Source organism: Rhinolophus hipposideros (assembly GCF_964194185.1).
Source record: "Rhinolophus hipposideros genome assembly, chromosome: 12".
Lineage (NCBI taxonomy): Eukaryota > Metazoa > Chordata > Mammalia > Chiroptera > Rhinolophidae > Rhinolophus > Rhinolophus hipposideros.
The window spans coordinates 24,288,058-24,308,498 of NC_138058.1; the positions used below are offsets into that span (position 1 = coordinate 24,288,058).

General features: G+C 41.2%; 1 protein-coding gene across 6 annotated transcripts in view; it reads right to left on the reverse strand.

The window, feature by feature from the left end:
• DGUOK (deoxyguanosine kinase) overlaps positions 1-20,441 on the reverse strand; it is a 45,934-nt gene that overhangs the window by 12,138 nt on the left and 13,355 nt on the right. For 2 of the 6 annotated variants that reach the window (XM_081068246.1, XM_081068242.1), the window contains 5 exons: positions 15,124-15,311; positions 10,388-10,535; positions 7,234-7,349; positions 6,502-6,601; positions 5,010-6,052 (listed from right to left, as the gene is read on the reverse strand). In XM_081068246.1, the coding sequence (XP_080924372.1) occupies positions 6,026-6,052; positions 6,502-6,601; positions 7,234-7,349; positions 10,388-10,535; positions 15,124-15,275 (543 nt within the window). In that variant the 5' untranslated portion in view covers positions 15,276-15,311 and the 3' untranslated portion in view covers positions 5,010-6,025. Of the gene's footprint in view, positions 1-5,009; positions 6,053-6,346; positions 6,602-7,233; positions 7,350-10,387; positions 10,536-15,123; positions 15,312-20,441 lie in introns of those variants that run through there. The other 4 variants (XM_081068243.1, XM_081068245.1, XM_081068241.1 and 1 more) reach the window with 4 other exon arrangements.

Here is a 20,441-nt window from a genome sequence, read left to right on the forward strand (position 1 = left end):
TCTGATGCTGTGCTTTCACATAGCAGCCAGTTCCTTTCTGCACGTGGTTCAGTTGGGGTGACTTGGGGAAGAGGTGACTATTGGTGGTAGTATGGGTGGCGGTGGGGCGGTGGGGGCAGGCATTCCAGCCATTCCTGACACAGCTGTGACCGCCATGAAAGAGGAGGTACAGTGACTGAATGTTGGGGAGTTGACCACAGCATCCACTACACCTTCAACTAGAGAAACAGAAATGAGGTACAGAGATTTGAGTCTTTTGATATGAAGAGGCAGAATTTGTTAAGAAAGGGTGTGAGAAGAGAGGTAGAGGGCCCATGAGGACTCCCAGGCTTCTGACGGGGTCAGCTGCGTACGTGGGGAAGAAGGGGAAACGGGCTTCGTGGGCTTGAGGTGGGGCTGGGATGAGAATACTGCTCCATACACACTGAGCATAAGAGATGTCCAGGCAATGACCTCCAGAGGTCAACATGGCTCTAGCTTTAAAAGTCACCTGTTGTCTGGGGTCTGCTTCAAAATAATCTATGAGAATGGTGGATAGGCTGTAGGTGAAACAAAATTGGCTATGAGTAGATCACTGGAGTGGGTGAGAAAGTCAAAATTAGCTCAGACTAAGAAAAAACCCTGACATTTCATCACGCTGGGAGGACAGACATAGGGACAAAGTTACCATGAAACAATAATCCTTCCAGGGGCACGCTGCAGCTAAAGTGTCATAGCCACCCCCTTCTTTGCGTGACTACTTTCTGACTCACCGAGAAACCTTGTTCTCTAAAATGATAGACCATCAGAAACTTTGGTGTCTGAAATTTCATCAGTAAAAATGAAACACCCTTCTGGTACTAGGAGGATCTGGTACCAGAGTATCACTTTGACACAGAGAAGTGGCCTTGCTTTGCAGCCCAGGTTCAGAGCTTCAAATAAGGGGATTCTGAACACAACACGCCACGTTGTCCTTTCAACGGAAATGGACCTGGGTCTCCTGGGTCTCAGACCAGGTATTGGCTCCTGCTTTGTTCTGAGCCTATCAAAAACACGGCTACATTTAAATTTGACCTCAACTCTGTCCTTCCCCCAAATCCTGTAACTCTTTGCTTATTTGGTGAGACGCCCCATAGTTCCTCAGGTATGTAGTCTCCTTCGCTGCAATGAGTTAATAAATCTGATTTTGTCAAACTACAGGTTTATTCCCAGTGGTTTTAGGCTGTTTGGGCCAGGGCATGGGTAGTGGGGATTCGGGAAGTCTTTGTACTATTCCCTCCACTACTGTAAACGATTCATACTTGTCATAACATTTCCAAGTTGTAAAGAAGTCCTCACCCCATAATAGGGCCAGCCATACCAGTGTTCCAGATCTGTGGGAGGCAGGATAATAGCCCCTCAAAGACGTCCACATCCTAATTCCTGGCACCTGGGAATGTTACCTTAAGAACAAAAGGGACTTTGCAGATGTAGTTAAGGTTAAAGACGACGATGGGGGAGAGTATTCTGGATTATCCAGGTGAGTTCAGTGCAATCATGTGGACACTTAAACCCAGAGACCTTTTCCTAGCTGTGGTCAGAGAAGAAGATGTAACAATAGAAGAAAAGTGAAAGATACAACGTTGCAGGCTTTGAAAATGGAGGAAGGGGCCATGAGCGAAAAGATGCAGGCAGCCTGTAGAATATACAAAAGGTAAGGAAACAGCTTCTTCTCTCAAACCCCCAGAAAGGACTGCAGCCCTGTTGATAATTTGGTTTTAGCCCAACGAGACCCATGTCAGAGTTCAGATGTCCAGAACTCTCCAGTAGTTAAGTTCGCGCTGCTTTAAACCACACTGTGGCTACTGGATGTGGCAGCGATAGAAAACGAATACAAGACCTCCCAGAGGAGTGAGGCAAGTCAGAAAGGAGCCTGGGGCCCACCAACACTTCAAGGCGGAGTCAGCCAAGGAGAGAAAAAGGGAGACATCAAGCAGTGGAAGAGCCACGAGCCCGACAAAGGAACAAGTTCCAAGGAGGAGAAAGCGGCCCAGAGATTTAAACTGCCTCCTCTTTAAAGTGAGGGCTGGAAGAGGTTGAACAGTCTTTCCAATTCTGCAAGTACGTTACTTCCTTGCTTCAGTTTGCCTGTGATTCTAGCATTTGCATATAACAGCCTCTTTCACCCGAAACCACTTTCTCCCTTCATGTTGAAAGCCTGAGAGTGAGAACTTGCACAACCTCAACCATGTTATAAACCCATTAAGGTAACAGTCTGGTTCCAGAATAGCAGGTTTTACCACATAGTGAGCCGGAAAGAAATGTAGCTGTTTTTATATGCGAATCCAAGTGACTGGACTCTGGGGGACGGCCTAAACTGGGTGAGAACAGCCACCCAAACTGGCCGATAGCGCAGTCCTTATCTTGGTATTTCAACACTCCACCCAGACCTAGTCTTCCTGACACTCAGGGTCCAAAAACTACTGCTCCTCACTAAAATATTTACTCTCTCTCTCTCTCCAGACCATCTCATGTGGAAAATGGCAAGATGTATCACCCAGGTGAGACTGTTGATGGCTTTGACTATCTCAGAGAAAGAACATTTACATTCTAAAAGGCAATGTTCACAAATGAAGGAAAACACTGAATTTATGCCTGTCAGGCTTTCGGACTAAGTCAAGAATGGGAAGGAGAGGAACGTATTCTTAAATGATAAACTCACTAAGCTCATCTGATTTTCACAGTCTGAGCCTAATGTCTTCTTCTCACACAAAGGCCTTGGCACATGACTTTTTTCTCTGCCTGAACACTTTATCCCATTCATTCTTCAGGAGAGCTGTCACTTTTGTAGGGGGCTGTCCCAGATTACTTGGCTCCTTCTGTAGAGGCCCCCACAGTACTTCTTTTGAAATGCTCCCCACATCTGCAATGACTTGTTCAGTGTCTGTCACCTTTTCCATTAGATGACAAGTTCTGCGACGTGAGAACCAGATCTGCCTTCTGCTGTGTTCACTGTTACCTCCTTGGTCCCCGGCATGTGGCAGATACTCAGAAATGTTTGCCGATGATTGAATACGTGAGTGAAGGGTAGGGGCCTAGTGTTCTTACCCTGGGTCTCCAGGTGATTTCTACATTAGTGGTTCCTGGAAAGGTAAACGGGAATCAATCATTTGGGCCCCTCAAAGCTAAAGGGCCCAAACCATTGAGTTCCCAAAACACACCCTATGTTCATCCCTGATCTCGTCCGAAGCCTGAAGCAGTAAACACATACAAGAACAAGTGGGACACATTTTCGACCTGGTGTCAAGACAATTCAATGGGAGAAAAGATTCATCTTTTCTACAAATGTGGTTGGCACTACTTGATTTGCACATGCAGAAGAATGAAGATGAATGCCTTCCTTACACCACAGACAAAAATTAACTCAAAATGGGTCACAATGAAATATAAGAGCTAAAATGACACAACTCTTACAAGAAAATGTAGATGTTTGTGACCTTAGATTATCCAAGACTTCCTCAGACGTGACGCCAGAACAACAAGTGACAGAATAAATTAGACTTCATCAAAATTAAAAACTTTTGTGTTTCAGAGGACACCAGCAAGATGAAAATACGACTCACAGGATGGGAGAATATATTTGTAAGTCATGTATCTGAGGACTCATACCCAGAATATATCAAATACTCTTACAACTCAACAATAAAAAACCAGTTGAAAAATGAACAAAGGATTTAAGTAGACATTTTTTCCCCAAAGAAGATACACAAATGACCAATAAGCACGAGAAGACGCTCTACATCACAGCTCAGGGGAATGTAGATGAAAACCACGGTGAGATACAACTTTACATCCACTAGGATGGCTACAATTGAAATGACAAACAGCAAGAGTTTTTAGGATGTGGAGACACTGGAACCCTCGTACATTGCTGGAGGGAATGTAATTGGTGCAGACACTTTGGAAAAGTTTAGCAGTTCCTCAAAAATTAAACATGGAGATACCACTTGACCCAGTAATTCTATTCCTCCACATACACTCAAGAGAAATTAAAACATAACATCTAGGGCTGGCCCGGTGGCTCAGGTGTTTGGAGCTCTGTGCTCCGAACACTAAAGGCTGCCAGTTCGATTCCCATATGGGCCAGTGGGCTCTCAACTACAAGGTTCGACTCCTAGATTCCCACAAGGGATGGTGGGCGGCGCCCCCTGAAACTAAGATTGAACACAGAACCTTGAACTGAGCTGCAGCTGAGCTCCCGGATGGCTCAGTTGGTTGGAGTGTGTCCTCTCAACCACAAGGTTGCTGGTTTGACTCCCGCAAGGGATGGTGGGCTGTGCCCCCTGCAACTAGGCAACGGCAACTGGACCTGGAGCTGAGCTGCACCCTCCACAACTAAGATTAAAAGAACATCTTGACTTGGAAAAAAGTCCTGGAAGTACACACTGTTCCCCAATGAAGTCCTGTTCCCCTTCTCCAATAAAAAAAGTCTAAAAAAAAACTATACATCTACACAAAAAATTGTATATGGATTTTCATAGCAGCATTATTCATAACACCAAAAAGTGGAATCTGCATGTCTATCAATGGATGGATAAACAAAATGTGGTACATCCATAAAATATTTTGCCATAAAAAGAAATGAAGTCCTAATACGTATTATAACATGGATGAACCTTGAAAACCTTGAAAGTGAAAGAAGCCAGTCACAAAAGACCACATATTATGTGACTCCATTTATATGCAATGTCTAGAATAGGCAAATCTATAAAGAGAGAAAGTAGACTCGTGGTTGCCTAGGGAAGGATGGGGGTGAGTGCAGATTCTTGGGGGTGGGAGATGGAGAGTGACTAATTGGCATGGCACTTCTTCTTGGGGTGATGAAAACATTTTGGAATTGATTGTGGTGATGGGTGCACAACCCTATGACTATACTAAAAATCTCTGAGTTGTACACTTTAAATGGGTGCCTTGGATGCTACGGGAATTGTATCTCCATAAAGCAGTTAAAATTTTTAAAGTAAAAATGAAGAAATGCTGTGCTGTTATTTAAAAACATCACACTTGTTAGAAACCAATCTCACACTCATTTTGCCAGGCATACAGGGAAACACAGGTTCCTGTCTTCTGGGATAGTCAGGCCCCAGGCTCCTTCGTGCGCCTGTGTGCCCGCACAACCGTCCTCAGCACAGGAATTCTGCTCCCAGTGACACATGGACCTGCGGGCTTCGTGAAATGGAGCACTTTGATTTTATACAGCCATGTGTTTTTCTCTGAACAATAAATTGTCCTTGAAGCTTGAAGTGCAGCACAAAAATTTTCTTTCTTTCCAGTGTAGACAGATTCACTCCATTAAGATTACCTGAAACTCCTTGGGTAAGGTGTTTGGAGCAGGCCACAGTGCCAGGATGACCAAACCCTAAATGTCAGATGCTGAATTTCTGGGCTCCAGATTTGTTCTGTCCCTCCCTCCCTTTCTTTCTTTTATCCAGGTTCTTTAGCTCTAGGATAAAGGTCTAAATCCCCACCCCATCCTCCATACCAAGGGTGCTGGATGGGAAGAGATAATGGAGCTTCCTGGAATTCGGGCTCCATTTCCTAGCTCTGGGGGCTCACACCTGAGCACCCACCCACTCCTGCGCCATTTACTTCTCATGCTTGGCAGGGCCTGGTTAAGGTCCTGGGAGCACTTCCGGCCCTAGAATGTCGGAGGGAACAAGTGAACACAAGGGACATCTGGTTGGTGAACGACACAGGAAGAAGAAAGCTAAGACTTTTCTCAGGTGAAAATGGCTCATTTAGAGGGGAGTTCGGAGCAGGAACCAGCACTGAAATATATGAACTGGATTAACAAAATAAGCAAAACTTAAACTTTATTTTAGAAATCTATGAGCTATAAAAGAAGACCATGGAAAAGTCTAAGGGTAACAGCAATCATACTAGAGTGTCGGAGCACTCTAGGAGTAAAAGGAGATGGGAATGAGGGTGGAAGGGTGGGTGACTCAGGATTTTTCTAGCTTCAGAAAGTCAGAGAGCCCAGACCACAGCCAGAACACCCTGATGTTGGTTACAGAATCTTTATGAAGGTGTTCACCTGCGGGAAAGAGAAAACCTCAATGTTAAATTTCGTATTTTCAGCAGACTACACAGTAGTCCATCCACAATGCATAGGTAGCCAAGCCCATGAGTTTTTTGTGAGGAAGGAAAAATAGGTATGGAAAGGAAATGTGACCTGCCCTGGGCCATACGCTATCAAGTGGCAGAGCTGGGAAGAGCATCCAGAAGTCTCATTTCCCTAGTTATAGAATGCCTTAGAGGAGGAAGTTAGCTGAGAAGCACACATTATAAGCCAATTATTTAACAACTATTAACCCAAAATACTTTAGAAAATAGGGATGATATTTGTGACTTGTACAAGACCCCACAGCCTTTGGTGTGTAAAATGCAATATGAGGCACGAAACGCATTATATTGAAGTTTGAAGCAAAGATAAAGTGCAATAAAGGAAAACCATTAGAAAGTAGGAGTTCGGGTCTTCCCCACCTTTTTTATGAGTTCCTCTTGTTTGGTTACGTCTTCAGAAAAATCATCATTGACGTCCAACACCAGCACGGGCATGTCCAGCAGAGCCTTAAAGTGGAGCCTATAAAAAACACAAACATTTAGGGAGCAGAAAAAAGAAAGCTGAGCCAAGCTGCACATTCTCACAAGGTCTTAAATATTCTGAGAACAGTTCAGAAGTCATATGACTTCTCAATGAAATGGCGTTTTACAGCAGTTTTAAAAAAGAATTCAATAAAGTTAGTAGGAAAGAGGAAGGCTGAACTTTCCCTTTCGAGTTGAGTCTAATCCTGAAGGTGAGAGCCCTAACATCCTAAATGGACGGCACACCACACCTGAGGAGCAAAGGCCCAAACGGGGAATGTCAACTTAGTAAACTGACAATTTCTCTAAAAATTGTTGGCTTCCCCCCCCTCCCCCAGCCAACTCTATCATCATCATCATCATCATCATCATCATCATCATCATCATCATCACCGTTTTTAACCCAGTGGAACTCTAAAAAAACAAAAAAGCTGGAGAAAGGGAATCTCAAAAAAAATCTCTTGGAATATACAGATTACTCCCAATATTAAATTTCTGAGTTGGATAATGCTTGACATTTCCTACCACTTCCAGTACATTCTGAACTTCCTCATGGGGCTGCATGTGAACTTTCTGTGTTAAGGTCTGGTGGAGGGGGCAGGCCTGTGTGCTGCTCTCTTCTCCACTTACTCGGTGGTCTTGTGAACCAGCCAGGCTTCGTGTTGACCATGCAGCTGCTCCAGATAAGCCAGCTCAACTCCCCTCTCTTCGTCCCTGGCCCTCTGGTGCAGTCTCTTCAGACAAACCTAGAAGACAATTGCCCAGCCCCACCGAGCTCACTGTTTGCCTGTCACAATGCAATCTTGAGGGGGCTCTTAGACCCACTCCTGATGTCTGGCCTGGACACTACACACCACCACACTGCTTCTGAAGCCTTGTTTTCTCATTCCATCACAGATTAATGGCAAACACCAGCCACCCAGGAACCTGAAATGACCCTTCTTTTTCCTCCTCCCAACCACATCTAGGAAGTCACTGAATGCCCTTTAATGTCTCTCCCGTTCATTCTCTCCCTGCCTCTGTCTCACCTCTTTCCCGGTCGGGTCCTCACCACCCCTCAGCTGGCCTACAGCAACAGCCTTCTGGCTTTCTGCCTCTTGGAAGCAGTGAAGTGGACGGAAAAAGACCAGGCCTTCACGCCAGAAAGTACAGGATTAAGTTTCCGTCTCCACCATGCACTGGTGGTGCAATCTTTGCGGGCTTCCCTTTCCTCATCCTCCACTCACCCACAGGTCGCTGTAGGGACTCACCGAGGAAAGGCATGGCAAGTTCCTGGTAAAAGCTGTTTTTTTTTCCTCCCGGTCTGTCCACTCAGTCCACCCTTCCATAGGACTCCAATGTAATGGCCTTATTCTCGTTGCTTAAAATACTCCACAGGCTCCTTATTGCCTACAGCCATCACCCCCAGGTTCAAGGAAGTATAAGCAGTGTCGCATTTACAAAAGGGTAAGTAATTTGAAACATCTCTTTTACACCAGAGCAAACACTCACTACAGCAGAATGCAAAATCTGCATAGGACAAATATAAAAAAGTAAAAAAAAAGCGAGGCTTGGGACTCTCTCTCTTTCCCACCCTCCTTCCAGGATGTGCACAATTCCATTCTACCTTCACCTGATAGAAAAGTCTGAAGCACATGGCTCGGAGACTGTCACCTTCTCCTTTACCTGTCATCGGAGGCCATTCGTGGAGTCTGGCCACGCTGCCTACCTCTACTAGCAGCTTCCTTAGCTCCTCCCCTGGACTCAAGGCTTTGACCTCCCACCTACAGGGCAGACCAAGCTCTTTCACACCTCCAAACTTTTGCTCCAAATGTTTGTTTCACCTGAATTGTTTTCCTTCCTCTCTCTGCCATTGAATAATGTCATTGAGATGACATTATTCTATGTCATCTGTCCTGGAAGAACAGGTGGATTAACCCAGAGTTAGGACTTCCGTCTTCCAAACACTTAAAAAACTATCCCCAAATGTAGTGCAGAATAGTCCCAAAGAGGCAGGGTCTTTGTGTTTCCCTCTTGTCCTATTTTTCCTCTAAGGAGACAAAATCATATAAACTAATTTCATTTATAATCTTATGTCCAACTTTTCAAATTGATTAACAGAGACAGATCTAACATGTTAATACTTTTAACTCTTATCCCTTCTGGTCTCTCCCTCTCCCCTGAATCAGTAATTGTCCGAAACTTAAACGAGGGCTTTATCTTAGGGATCTATAATGTAGTTAGATAATAAGACAAAATATGCAAAACAGTGAGTTAAGTGCTACACTGTGGAGTGTGGCTCTTAAGTGCAGCAGTCAGATAAGGGAGGGAACAAATGGGCCCCAGTAGTCAGAGTGGTATTTCCTGGACAGAGCAGGAGTTCCCCTTTATTTGTGGTACCAGTTCACTAAGCACCACTGTGAGAGCCGGGCCCCATGCTAGGCTTGGGCAAACATGACTACCAGTGGCGTTTTAGCTGTATCAGAAGACAGAGGGAGGTCTGCATAGGGTGCTCTGAGAGCATAGTGACGGGAAGACCCAGGAGCAGGCCAGAGTCCATCTTGTTCAGGCCTGGGCCTGGCAGAGTAGGTGGTCAACACATATATGTTGGTTGCATTCATTTAACGTTTTAAACATCTGATCTTGTCTCTCTCCATTTTCCCCTACTTTTATCTTTTTCATTCCTACTTTCCTTCACTCTGAACCTGCCTCTTTTTCTTTCCTTCTTTCTATCTTTCTACCCCTGTATCCCCACCCTATAGCTGATGGCTTCAAGACATGTCCCTTATTCCCCACCCTCCCCAATCACACAGCTTTACACCCCGGATTTCCAACTACCCAGTTCTCCACCCTGCTGACAACCAACCAATGTTACTTACTTTTTGTACACTTTCAGAAATATTTTACACATTCTTACCCCCACCTTTTTAAAACACACACACACATATATCGAGTGTCCTACCACATACTCTGTTTTTGCTTTTGTTCTCTTAACAATATGTCTTGGAGATTGTTATATGTCAGTACAGCACTTTCTCATTCTTTTTCATGACTTTAAGAGCTTTCCAGTGCATGGATGGAGCATAATATATTCAACCGGTCCCTACTGATGACCACTTGGATTGTTTCCAATAGTTTGCTCACAGTGCTGCCTTGCACATGAGCCTTCTTGCCTGTGTGGGAGCGTATTTATGGAGTAAATTCCAAGGAGCATAATAGGTCAGAAGGTATGTGCACTTGCTAGGATATCCGCCAAACTGCCTCCTTAGAGCCTAACCAATTTACATTCCCACCAGCCAGGCAGCTTCAGGATTTTTAAACATAGCAAAGCTACTTAATTATCCTCTCTGAGAAAAAAATATTATCAGAATTAATGAAAAGGCGTAATTTTAAAAATGTGACTTTATGTTTTCAATTATACATAAAGGCGGAGCAATTCTTTTTATAAAAACTATATTCATTCACTGCTGGCAGGCAAACATCGATGCTAAGGTCTCTCCTAAAATAGGCTGACATTTCCATTTTTACTATTAATTTGCTTAATAGAGCAAACTTTTCTTCCCCCCTAGAAGTCTAGGTAAACTCCTATTTTGAGCATTTGGCATAATTCTTGCTTTACTGATATGGTTACAAAAATTCTTTTTAAAAAAAATCCCATGCAAACAGTCCCTCTTCATCCCAGTCCTTTGGGGAGGACACATCTGAATGTAAATAGATGCAAATGGCAGGGAGGGACCCTCCTGCCATCTGCCTCCCTGCCCCCTCAGGCCTCCCCCAGGAAAGGCTGCTTTAGGTTCTGCGTTACCTGGGGAGAAGCCTGAAGGTAGATGAGGCCATGTAACTGGACCCGGTTGGCAAACTCCTGCAGGAGAAAAGAATGCCAGTCCTGATAGATATGCCACTCCATGTCACTGAGGGAACCATTTTCAAAAAGATTCTTTGCAAAGATATACCTAGTTGGAAATGTAAAGTGGGATGGGGGGAGGGGAGAAGAATGGGAAATGGAATGAAAGGCAAAAGAGAGAAGCAGAAAAATCAATAACCAACTTGTTCCACGTCTGTTCAAGCCACTTACCCCTTTTGGCTCCTTACCAATCTTTAAGAAATCTGAAATTTTTTTTAATTAAAATTTATTGGGGTGACAATTGTTAGTAAAGTTACATAGATTTCAGGTGTATAATTCTGCATTACATCATCTATAAATCCCATTGTGTGTTCACCACCCAGAGTCAGTTCTCCTTCCATCACCATATATTTGATCCCCTTTACCCTCATCTACCACCCTCCACCCCTCTTACCCTCTGATAATTACTAAACTATTGTCTGTGTCTATGAGTTTTTTCCCTCATTTGTTTCTCTTGTTCTTTTGTTGTTTTTGATTTATATACCACATATCAGTGAAATCATATGGTTCTCTGCTTTTTCTGACTTATTTCGCTTAGGATTATACTCTCAAGATCCATCCATGTTGTCACAAATGGTCCTATTTCATCTTTTCTTACCGCCGAATAGTATTCACTGTGTATATATACCACAACTTCTTTATCCATTCATCTATCAAAGGACATTTTGGTTGTTTCCATGTCTTGGCCACCGTAAACAAAGCTGCAATGAATATTGGAGCACACATGTCTTTATGTATAAATGTTTTCAGATTCTTTGGGTAGATACCCAGGAGAGGGATTGCTGGGTCATATGGTAATTCTATTTGTAATTTTTTGAGGAACCTCCACACTGCCTTCCATAACGGCTGCACCAGTCTGCATTCCCACCAACAGTGTATGAGGGTTCCTTTTTCTCTACAGCCTCTCCAACACTTGTTACTATTTGTCTTGTTGATGATAGCCATTCTGACTGGGGTGAAGTGATATCACATTGTGGTTTTTATTTGCATGCCTCTGATGATTAGTGATGTTAAGCATTTTTTTCATATGTCTATTTGCCATTTGTATGTCCTCTTTGGAGAAATGTCTCTTCGGGACCTTTGTCCATTTTTCAATTGGGTTGTTTGTTTTCTTGTTGTTGAGTTGCATGAGTTCCTTGTATATTTTGGATATTAACCCCTTATCGGAGGTGCTGTTTGCAAAAGTCTTCTCCCATTCAGTTGGTTGCCTATTTATTTTGTCAATGGTTTCTTTTGCTGTGCAGAAGTTTTTAGTTTGATATAGTCCCATTCATTTATTTTAGTTTTTATTTCCCTTGCCTTTGGAGTCAAATTCATAAAATGCTCTTTGAACCCAAGGTCCATAAGTTTAGTACCTATGTTTTCTTCTATGCAGTTTATTGTGTCAGGTCTTATGCTTAAGTCTTTGATCCATTTTGAATTAATTTTGGTACATGGTGACAGATAGCAGTCCAGTTTCATTCTTTTGCATGTGGCTATCCAATTCTGCCAGCACCATTTATTGAAGAGGCTGTCTTTTTTCCATTGTATGTTTTTTGCTTCTTTGTCAAAAATTATCTGTCCATATTTATGTGGTTTTATTTCTGGGTTCTCAATTCTATTCCATTGGTCTATGTGTCTGTTTTTCTGCCAATACCATGCTGTTTTGATTATTATAACCCTGTAGTACAAGCTAAAGTCAGGGAGTGTGATACCTCCAGCATTGTTCTTTTTTCTTAAGATTGCTTTGGCTATTCGGGGTCTTTTGTGGTGCCAAACAAATCTGGTGATTTTTTTGTTCTAAGAAATCTGAATTTTTGACCTCTATCTCCTTCCTTGCTCAACACTAAGACGGGAAATAGCATCTAGATTTTAGAGGCCCAGATCACAGCTCTCCAGATGGATTAATCCTCTGGAAGAAAAGGGGCATGGGAAGAGCGTATCTATTATTGGTCACTAGCAATTTTCCCTGCTGGAAACCAGTCAGGACATATAGCAAATGGTGCATGTACACTCAAATTTTTGTGATTTCCTTATTGTTACTGTAGCGAGCCCCCAAACAAAAACCAATCTAGTACAGACCACCCACCACATTTCATATAAGGACTAAGGGCTTCTGAGTCTCCAGGCTGCTGAGACATGCTTTTGTTTAGCTGAGAAGTGGAGAAGGAAGTGTATTTCAGCGGTGGCACCTCTGAAGCAGGAAAAGCATTTCCTACCAACTGCTGCATTACCAAGACAGCAGACTTTCCGCCAAAAGCACAGCTTCTTATTTACTGGCTTCATGTGCTGCAGAGCCTCTCACCCAGATAGGAGAAAGCGAAACCTAAAATCAACTAGTTTTGCCCTTTGCTTACTTCCACAACTTAAGGAACATTCTGGTAAATAGGAAATCAGAGCTAACTAGAGACCATCACTTCAGAAAGGTCAATTCTGCTTTCATACCTCAGGCATCTTGGTACAAAACACAATTTACATTCTACACAATAAACTCCAGTTTCTAAGGCAACGTTCAGCAACTGGCCACTTCTGAGAAAATGAAATTCAGAATCCTGGAGTACGAATGGCTCAGGGAGGAAGGGATATACTGCAAGGCTGTGTGTTGTGTGTAAGAGAATAGGCTGCAGAGTCACACTCCTGAGTCTGCCACTACCTCCAGAATTCACCAGTGGTGTCACCAGGGGCACATGCCAAACTCTCAGCCCGTTTCGCCCTCTGCACAGAGAGAACAACAGATGCCACCTTGCAGAGTTGTAGTGAGGCCCGTATATACTACTCGCAGGCGCTTGGAGGAGTGAATGGCACCTGGCAGTGAAGGTGTTGTGGTCGTTATTATAACTACCTCTTTGCTATAAGAAGAAACCAATTTGGGAGTCCAGAAGCCAACTCTCCCGGTCTGAAATGGTTTAGCTATAGTCTAGCTGAAGGCAACAAAGAAAAGAAGTGACTTTTGAAACTGAATTTCTGAAAAACGTTTTCAGCGTCTTCACAGGTAACGTGGAAATTAAGATCTTATAAAGAGAAATCAAGTATCTGTTAATAAGCCGTATAAAAGGGGCCCTCGCCATTTCTGAGGATGAGCATTTCTTTATTTCTGCAAAGCCGGTGGTGACGGAGAGTGAGAGTGGAAGGCCGGGACCCTGATCCCTACAGGGAGGGAACCACTGCAGTCTGCACGCAGCCGCTGCTCAGAGAACCAACTTGAGTTCAGAGGCGGCAGGGTCTCTGCTCTTAAAACCCCATGCTATCGTTTCTTTGATCTCAAACAGGGAAGATGTGGACTTCTTCCTGCCTGTCATCCACTCTCCCAAACAACCCGTGTTCCTCCTTTGGAACACACAGAACACGTGAGCACGTGTGCAGCCTCAGAGCTCCCTGGCAGACTAAGCCGCCGTGAAGGCAAGGACGGGTCTGTCTTGCTTCCTGCTGCAGCCCCAGCAGGCCTGGTACCTGAACACAGACAGCACTGAATGCATCTGCGCTCACTAAATGCATATGAATGAATTTTTAAGAGTGGAATCGCTCCGAATTACTATCAGGATTAGAATGCGTAATTAGTTATCCTTTCTGTCTCAAAACTTGCCCCCTTTGATGAAAACATCTAGAATGTTGTAGCTGCTTATAGTGCAATCTATTTTCATCTCCTCCTTTACAAGTAAATGTTAAGATCTTGTAGCTTCTAAACAAAGTATATTTCTGAGGGTTCCCTCATATGCCTACTTCACTAAAGGGCTGGAAATGAAAACATAGTTGGTGAGCATGTTCTAAGTAACTCCAGTGGTTATATGTGGTTCATCTTCCTGGTTCAGGAGACATAGCTTGAGAGAGGGGAAAGGAAAATAGGAAGTGTTATGCCCAACAGGTGAAAAACACCACCGTCTAGAGCCCAACCACTTGTTATCCACAAATTCAGCTCTTACAAAGGTTAGGCTTTCCTGGGGTACACAGAGAAGGAATGTGTAGCCCATAGGGTTATAGACCATCATGCTTTAAGACACCACTTCGCACCCACACAGGTGATTCACAGCCTTCAGATAAAAATCACCTTACCAGTGTCCAGATCAAGGAACCTTCACTGTGTCTCCAAATGGCTTAAGTCACAGCCTTGTCTGGTGGCACAGCCAGGAATTCTGGAGTTTCGATGGACTAACATCTCTGGAACAGATGGACTGAATCCCCAAGCCAGCTACTAGCTTTCACTAAAAGTGCCTCCACATCTCACTCTCTCAGGTGGTCAGGATGACGCCCTTCCCTGACCTGACACAGGCAGTAAATGTCCATTACACACTCTGGCCAAATGAATCACCACTGATTCATTCGGTTTCCTAGAACATATACTGCTTTAAGTTTCTATTCTGTGCCTTTTAGCATGTAATGTTTATATTAGGTAACTACCAGCTTGCCTCTGTGCCAGAAAATAGGAAAACAATCAGTGGTAATGTGGGAAACTAGTGAAAAATAGAATTTCCTTTCTTGACATATATAATAACCCTGTGGAATTATGTCTGAACAAATCTGTATAGCGTTATCTTCAAGAAGAAGACATTTTTTTAAAAGTCCATTTTTCAGTGACCAGAATGGTGCAGGATCTGAGGAAGAAAAAAAACATGCAGCGCAGAGCACGGGGCCTGTAACCAATGGAGGGTTCAGGGTCTTACCTGTCACTGTACACAGACCTCTCAAAGACCTGTATTGCTTTCCTGGCCCGTAAGAGCTTCTCAGGGAAGGGCTCCAGCTGTACTTTCAGGCGGCTCATAAAAGAGTATGTCTGGAATGTGTAGGACCATCGTGCTGGCTCCTGGTACATCATATCCAACAAGTTTCCAAGATTCTGGGTAGTGTAAGCCTAGAGGGAAATTACAAAAGTCCCTGGAAGACATATTTACTTCATGGTGTTTACCTCCCCTTCTCCCCCTGCAGGTTTACTAATCAATGAGAGAAGCAATTACAAATTTCCTTCTACTAAAAAGACACAATCACATCCCCCAGCTTGGTCAAAGCTGCATAATCAAGGAAGAGATTTTCCTACTTTATTAGACAAGCATCTGATAGAGGGAGATGACAAGCCACTTTCAACATACCAGAGAAAAGCAGAGGAAAAACCACACATAGAATTAGCGTATTACAGTTTGACAGGCTTGTGGAATCTGTCTGAGGGAGAGTTAAGAATCAACAACCATCTAAAACTACACTTGGAAACAAAGTTTTCCATTGTAATACTATGTTGCCTCCCTCTTGAGCTTCCATTTGTGGCTATTTCTTTATAACTTCAACTGAGACAAGAAAGCAACTTACTATTTGAAAAATCCAACCAACCAAATAGAACTCTCTCACAAGAAGGGCTACAATTTGTTAAGACAAACAAAACCCTCCTTCTCCATTCTACAGACTTTATGAAAGGCATCTGAAGACCCATTTACTCCACGTGGGACACTCAGAAGGAGCCCTGAATTCTTTCCTGGGCTCTACCATTGACTCAGTGCAAAAGTGAGTTCTACACAAAGCCCTTTGGATCTGCATTCCCTCAGTCACCATTAACTGAAGCCTGTGTGGAGGAGGTGCTTACAGGGACCAAGTCTGCTCAGGTTTATGTCCATGTTCATTGTGCTATGTCATCTCAATCTTCAAAACAGCTTCATGAGATACTACTGTCATGCCCACACTCCTGAGGAGCAAATCTACTCAGAAAGGTTAAGTCACTTACTTGGCCAAGGTCTCATGGCGAGTAAGTACCGAATGGGGACTCAAACCTGGCTTCCTGTAAGTTCTTCATTCTAATATTTCTCCATACGAGGGCAAGCAAGACATGATTCCCAAACTCAAGGAGCTCACAATGCAAAAGGAAAAGGGGCGGGGTGACAAGGATATAAAGAGCTAGAATATAAGGCAGAACGGTTCTGAAAACCCGCTGCGCGAAAGCCCGCTTAATGGAGGTGCTGTGTTAACAGATGCAGTAGATTGGCTGGGTGGGGCTATTCCACCAACAGGCTTTGGGCTACCAAAGGGAAACTGTTCTGCAACTAAAAACTGCACAGGGGTCTGCACAATTTCTGAAAGAACCGTCTCAGCTACAGAATCAATGCAAGCATCGCTTCAAACACATAAACACACAGAGGAATAATCATTGCACATAAAAATATTCAGCAATTAAAAAAGAGAGGACCAATCTGTGTGCTTAGGACAAGCAGCCTCTTAGGAGGCAGCTGTTGCCAGAAGCAGGAAAAAACAGAAGAGTCTCAATGAGATTCAAGAGATTGACACATTGATAAGAACAGGCTGTCATAAAAAAGGAGCAATATGAAAAGAACATTTTTTTTTTAAATGTGCATTCTGATATTTTACTCTACACCTTTTAAGCAAAGGAATCATAAAGAAAACTGCTTCTAGGTACATTATAATCCTATTGCTAAGTAAACAATAAAAAAAAAATCTCAAGTACAACAAAAGTTAAAGATGCATAATGTACAGTGGATAGCTATAGATATAAATGACAGCATGCTTCTCATCAGAAACTATTAAAAAAACTTTAACATTCTTGAAGAGGCTTTTTTTCCCAGATAAACAAAAGTTGAGACAATTTATTTATTTATTTATTTTTTGGTGATAATCTAGACCATTTATTTTGTTTTGTTTTGATTTTTTTTAAAGAAACATTTGTTTGGTTTTTTTTTTTTATTAGTTTCAGGTGCACAAGACAAGGTAATACTTAGACGTTCATCATTTATATCCCTCACACTGTGAACGCCCCTCCCCCATCCACTATCCCTCCGACCTCACACTGAGCCATCCCATTATATATATAAAATTATAGTTGGCATTCATTAATGTTTAGCTTCTGGTGTACAAAGCCATGATCAGGCATCCACATTATCTCTGAGATGGTCTCCCAAATAGGACGCATGTCCATCGGATACCCTGAAAAGAATATTCTTAAGAGAAAAATGCAATTGCCAAAAAACAAAACACCCAATGAAGATAAATAACTAGCAGACTATATACTGCAACGAATCTAATTATTGAATATCATAGAGTTATCAGCTCAAGAAATTTTCCCTCAACTAAGAGGAAAAAAAGCAGAAAATTATGAAAGAAATGAAAAGACATGCAGGTTGGAAAAAGGAGATGCAATACACATCTAATATAGTGGTAAGGCTGGGTTTTGTTTTTTTCTTTCTTTACTCTGGAAAGACAGATCAAGATACAATGCCACCAGTGCTCCATCTGACAGCAATTAATTAAATTATAACTCAAACAACTTTGTAAAGAGGGGCTAAAATGATCTGCAACTTCACAGTACGCCTAACTCAAAGTTACCTCGCTGAGGAAACAATTTTCCTTCTCATGTGACAAGAGTCCAATAGGGAGAGGTGAAATGCAACCCCCAACAAAAAAAGATGAGCAGAGGAAGGTCATTCCTCCTAAGGTGTGTGTCTCCCTCACATCAAATTTCACCATCATCGAGAATCACTGCCTAATAGAAACATTTCTTATCTCTAAGAACAGAACTAGTTTAAAACTCTGGTATAACTAGGAGTTAGTCAGAGGTAAATGACCTGAAAAAAGCTAAAATCAAAAGAAAAAATAAAGAAAATTTCTGGGATGCCAAGACTTTCCACCAGAGAAATTCACTGAGTACCAGAAAAGATTTTTTATGTATTAATGTATGAAGCGTGCACACACACGCGTGCGCACGTACCCACAATTGGATCTATCCTGGCAAAATGTCAACAACTCACAAAAAACAAAACAAAAACCTAATGAGGGGAAAGGGAAAAACATGAATTCCTTATATACATATATAAAAAGGATCATAACTATATAACACTTCTCTACAACAGAAACTACCTGTTATATTCCAGACCAAAAGAAAGACATTTTTGACAAGCAATCCCTCATAAATTAGACCACCCACATACCTTTATTGAAAAAACACTTCTCTAAAATATATTTCCACCAACTGAAACAGTAGTCAAAACAAAGAATTAAGAAATGGGAAGATGTGGTAATGAGTAAAAAGTGGTCAATGATCAACCAGCAGAACAGAGTTAAATATAAAGTAACCATTTTATAAATTTTAATGCCAATTTCTATTGTTAGAAAAGAAATTTCACAATGTGAAAACATTCTGGAGCTCTAAAATTTCAGCAGATTTCAATATACCTGGAAGACAGAGTCTGAAGAAAAGGGTAATAAAAAAGTAGTAGAGATTTTTTTTTCTTTCCTTCACAGAGACTCTATTAACGTTGAAAGATTTAAACATGTATCTTTTTAAAATTTAAATGTTTATGGTAGAATAAAAATAGTGAATTTGCCATTTGAATGATGGAGAGAAAAATAAAACATCAAAGATAGCAAAAAGAAAAAAAAGGAGATGAAAGCACAAATAAGGTGGCAGGATTAATTAAACATAATCATAATAAAAGAGAAAAATTCCCAGGAATGGCAAATTCTAAGATTGGGTAAAAACGAAAAATCCTGTTCATCAAAGAAATACTTAAAACAAGAAAAACCTAAAACAAGATGACATAAATTGGTTGGAGACAAAGAGACAGAAAAATCCACTAAGTAGATGCAAATAAAAAGAAAGCATGTATGGCAAAACCGAATTAAGAAAAAAAAAAGCATTAAATGCCACAGGAGGGTTATTTTAATACTAATAAACCAGTGAAGACTCCACAAACTTATGAACCTTTTTACATGAAATAATAAAGCACTGAAATATATACACATATAGCAAAGCCAATTAAAAGTACAAGGAGAAATAGACAAAACACAATAAAAACACAATACTTTAACATATTTGTCTCACAATTTAATACAAAAGGTAGAATCCAAAAATGAGAGCTCGGAGGATAAGACTCTAAATCATTTTTTCCCACATATCTAAAACTGGGATACAACTTAGTATGTTCATTAAATTAAACTTAACAGACATTTTAAATATTGTGTAGAAATTTTATTAAATTCATGATGTATCTTAATGATCAATGGCATCTTAAAATTCATAAACTACATCCCATCAAATTCCATACCTTATAGATAATACATATTCTTCTTAAAAGTCCATGGCACATTTACCAAAACTGATCATACAAAAAAATTGATCATACATAAGTCACGAAGAAAACCTCAGTAAATTCCTTCAATTAGAAATTATATAAGCCACACTCTCTGACCATAACAAAAATAAAATTAGAATAGCAAAATAATGCACACACAAAATCTCCTCAGAAAATGTAAAATACTTTAAAAATAATTACTGGGCAAAGAATAAATCGAAACTACAATTACAAACTATTTAGAAATTTCAGTTAAAATTTTGTTATGTCAAAATCTAGAAGACAGGGCCAAAGCTTATTCCATGAAGAAAATTTCCAATTGCAATTGCTTTTATTAAGGTAGAAAAAAGGAAAAAATACACAAACTAATCACTCAAACTAAAAAGCTTAAAAAAAAAAAGAAATTCTGAGAAAGTAATGAATAAATCTAAAGGCAAAAAATGATGCAAGCCCCCACAGAATTGAAAAACAAAATCCATTATTTGGATCTTCTAAAAAAGGACAAATAGATAATCTATCTAATCTATCCCTCCCAGAATAGTCACACAAATAAGCAACATCAGACAAAAGATACAATAATTCTGGATACAGAAGAGTTAAAAATATAAAAGAATACATGTACTAACTTTACTTTATTAAATTGGAAAATAAAAGGACAATTTTCTAAGAAAAATTATCAAAGTTGACTCAGGAAGGTTAAAAAAACCCCTAAATAATAATTGAGAAAGAAGCAGTTATCCAATAACTATTTCCCCCAAACAGTACTGAATCCTTATAATTTAAAAAATTTATTACCCTTTACATTTTCTTAGGGTAATCTAGAACTAGAATTTTGATGTGGAAAAATTATTTATCTTGTTGACACTTTTGTTAGATTTTACAAAATTTTCTTTCAGAAAAGTTGTACCAATTTCCTC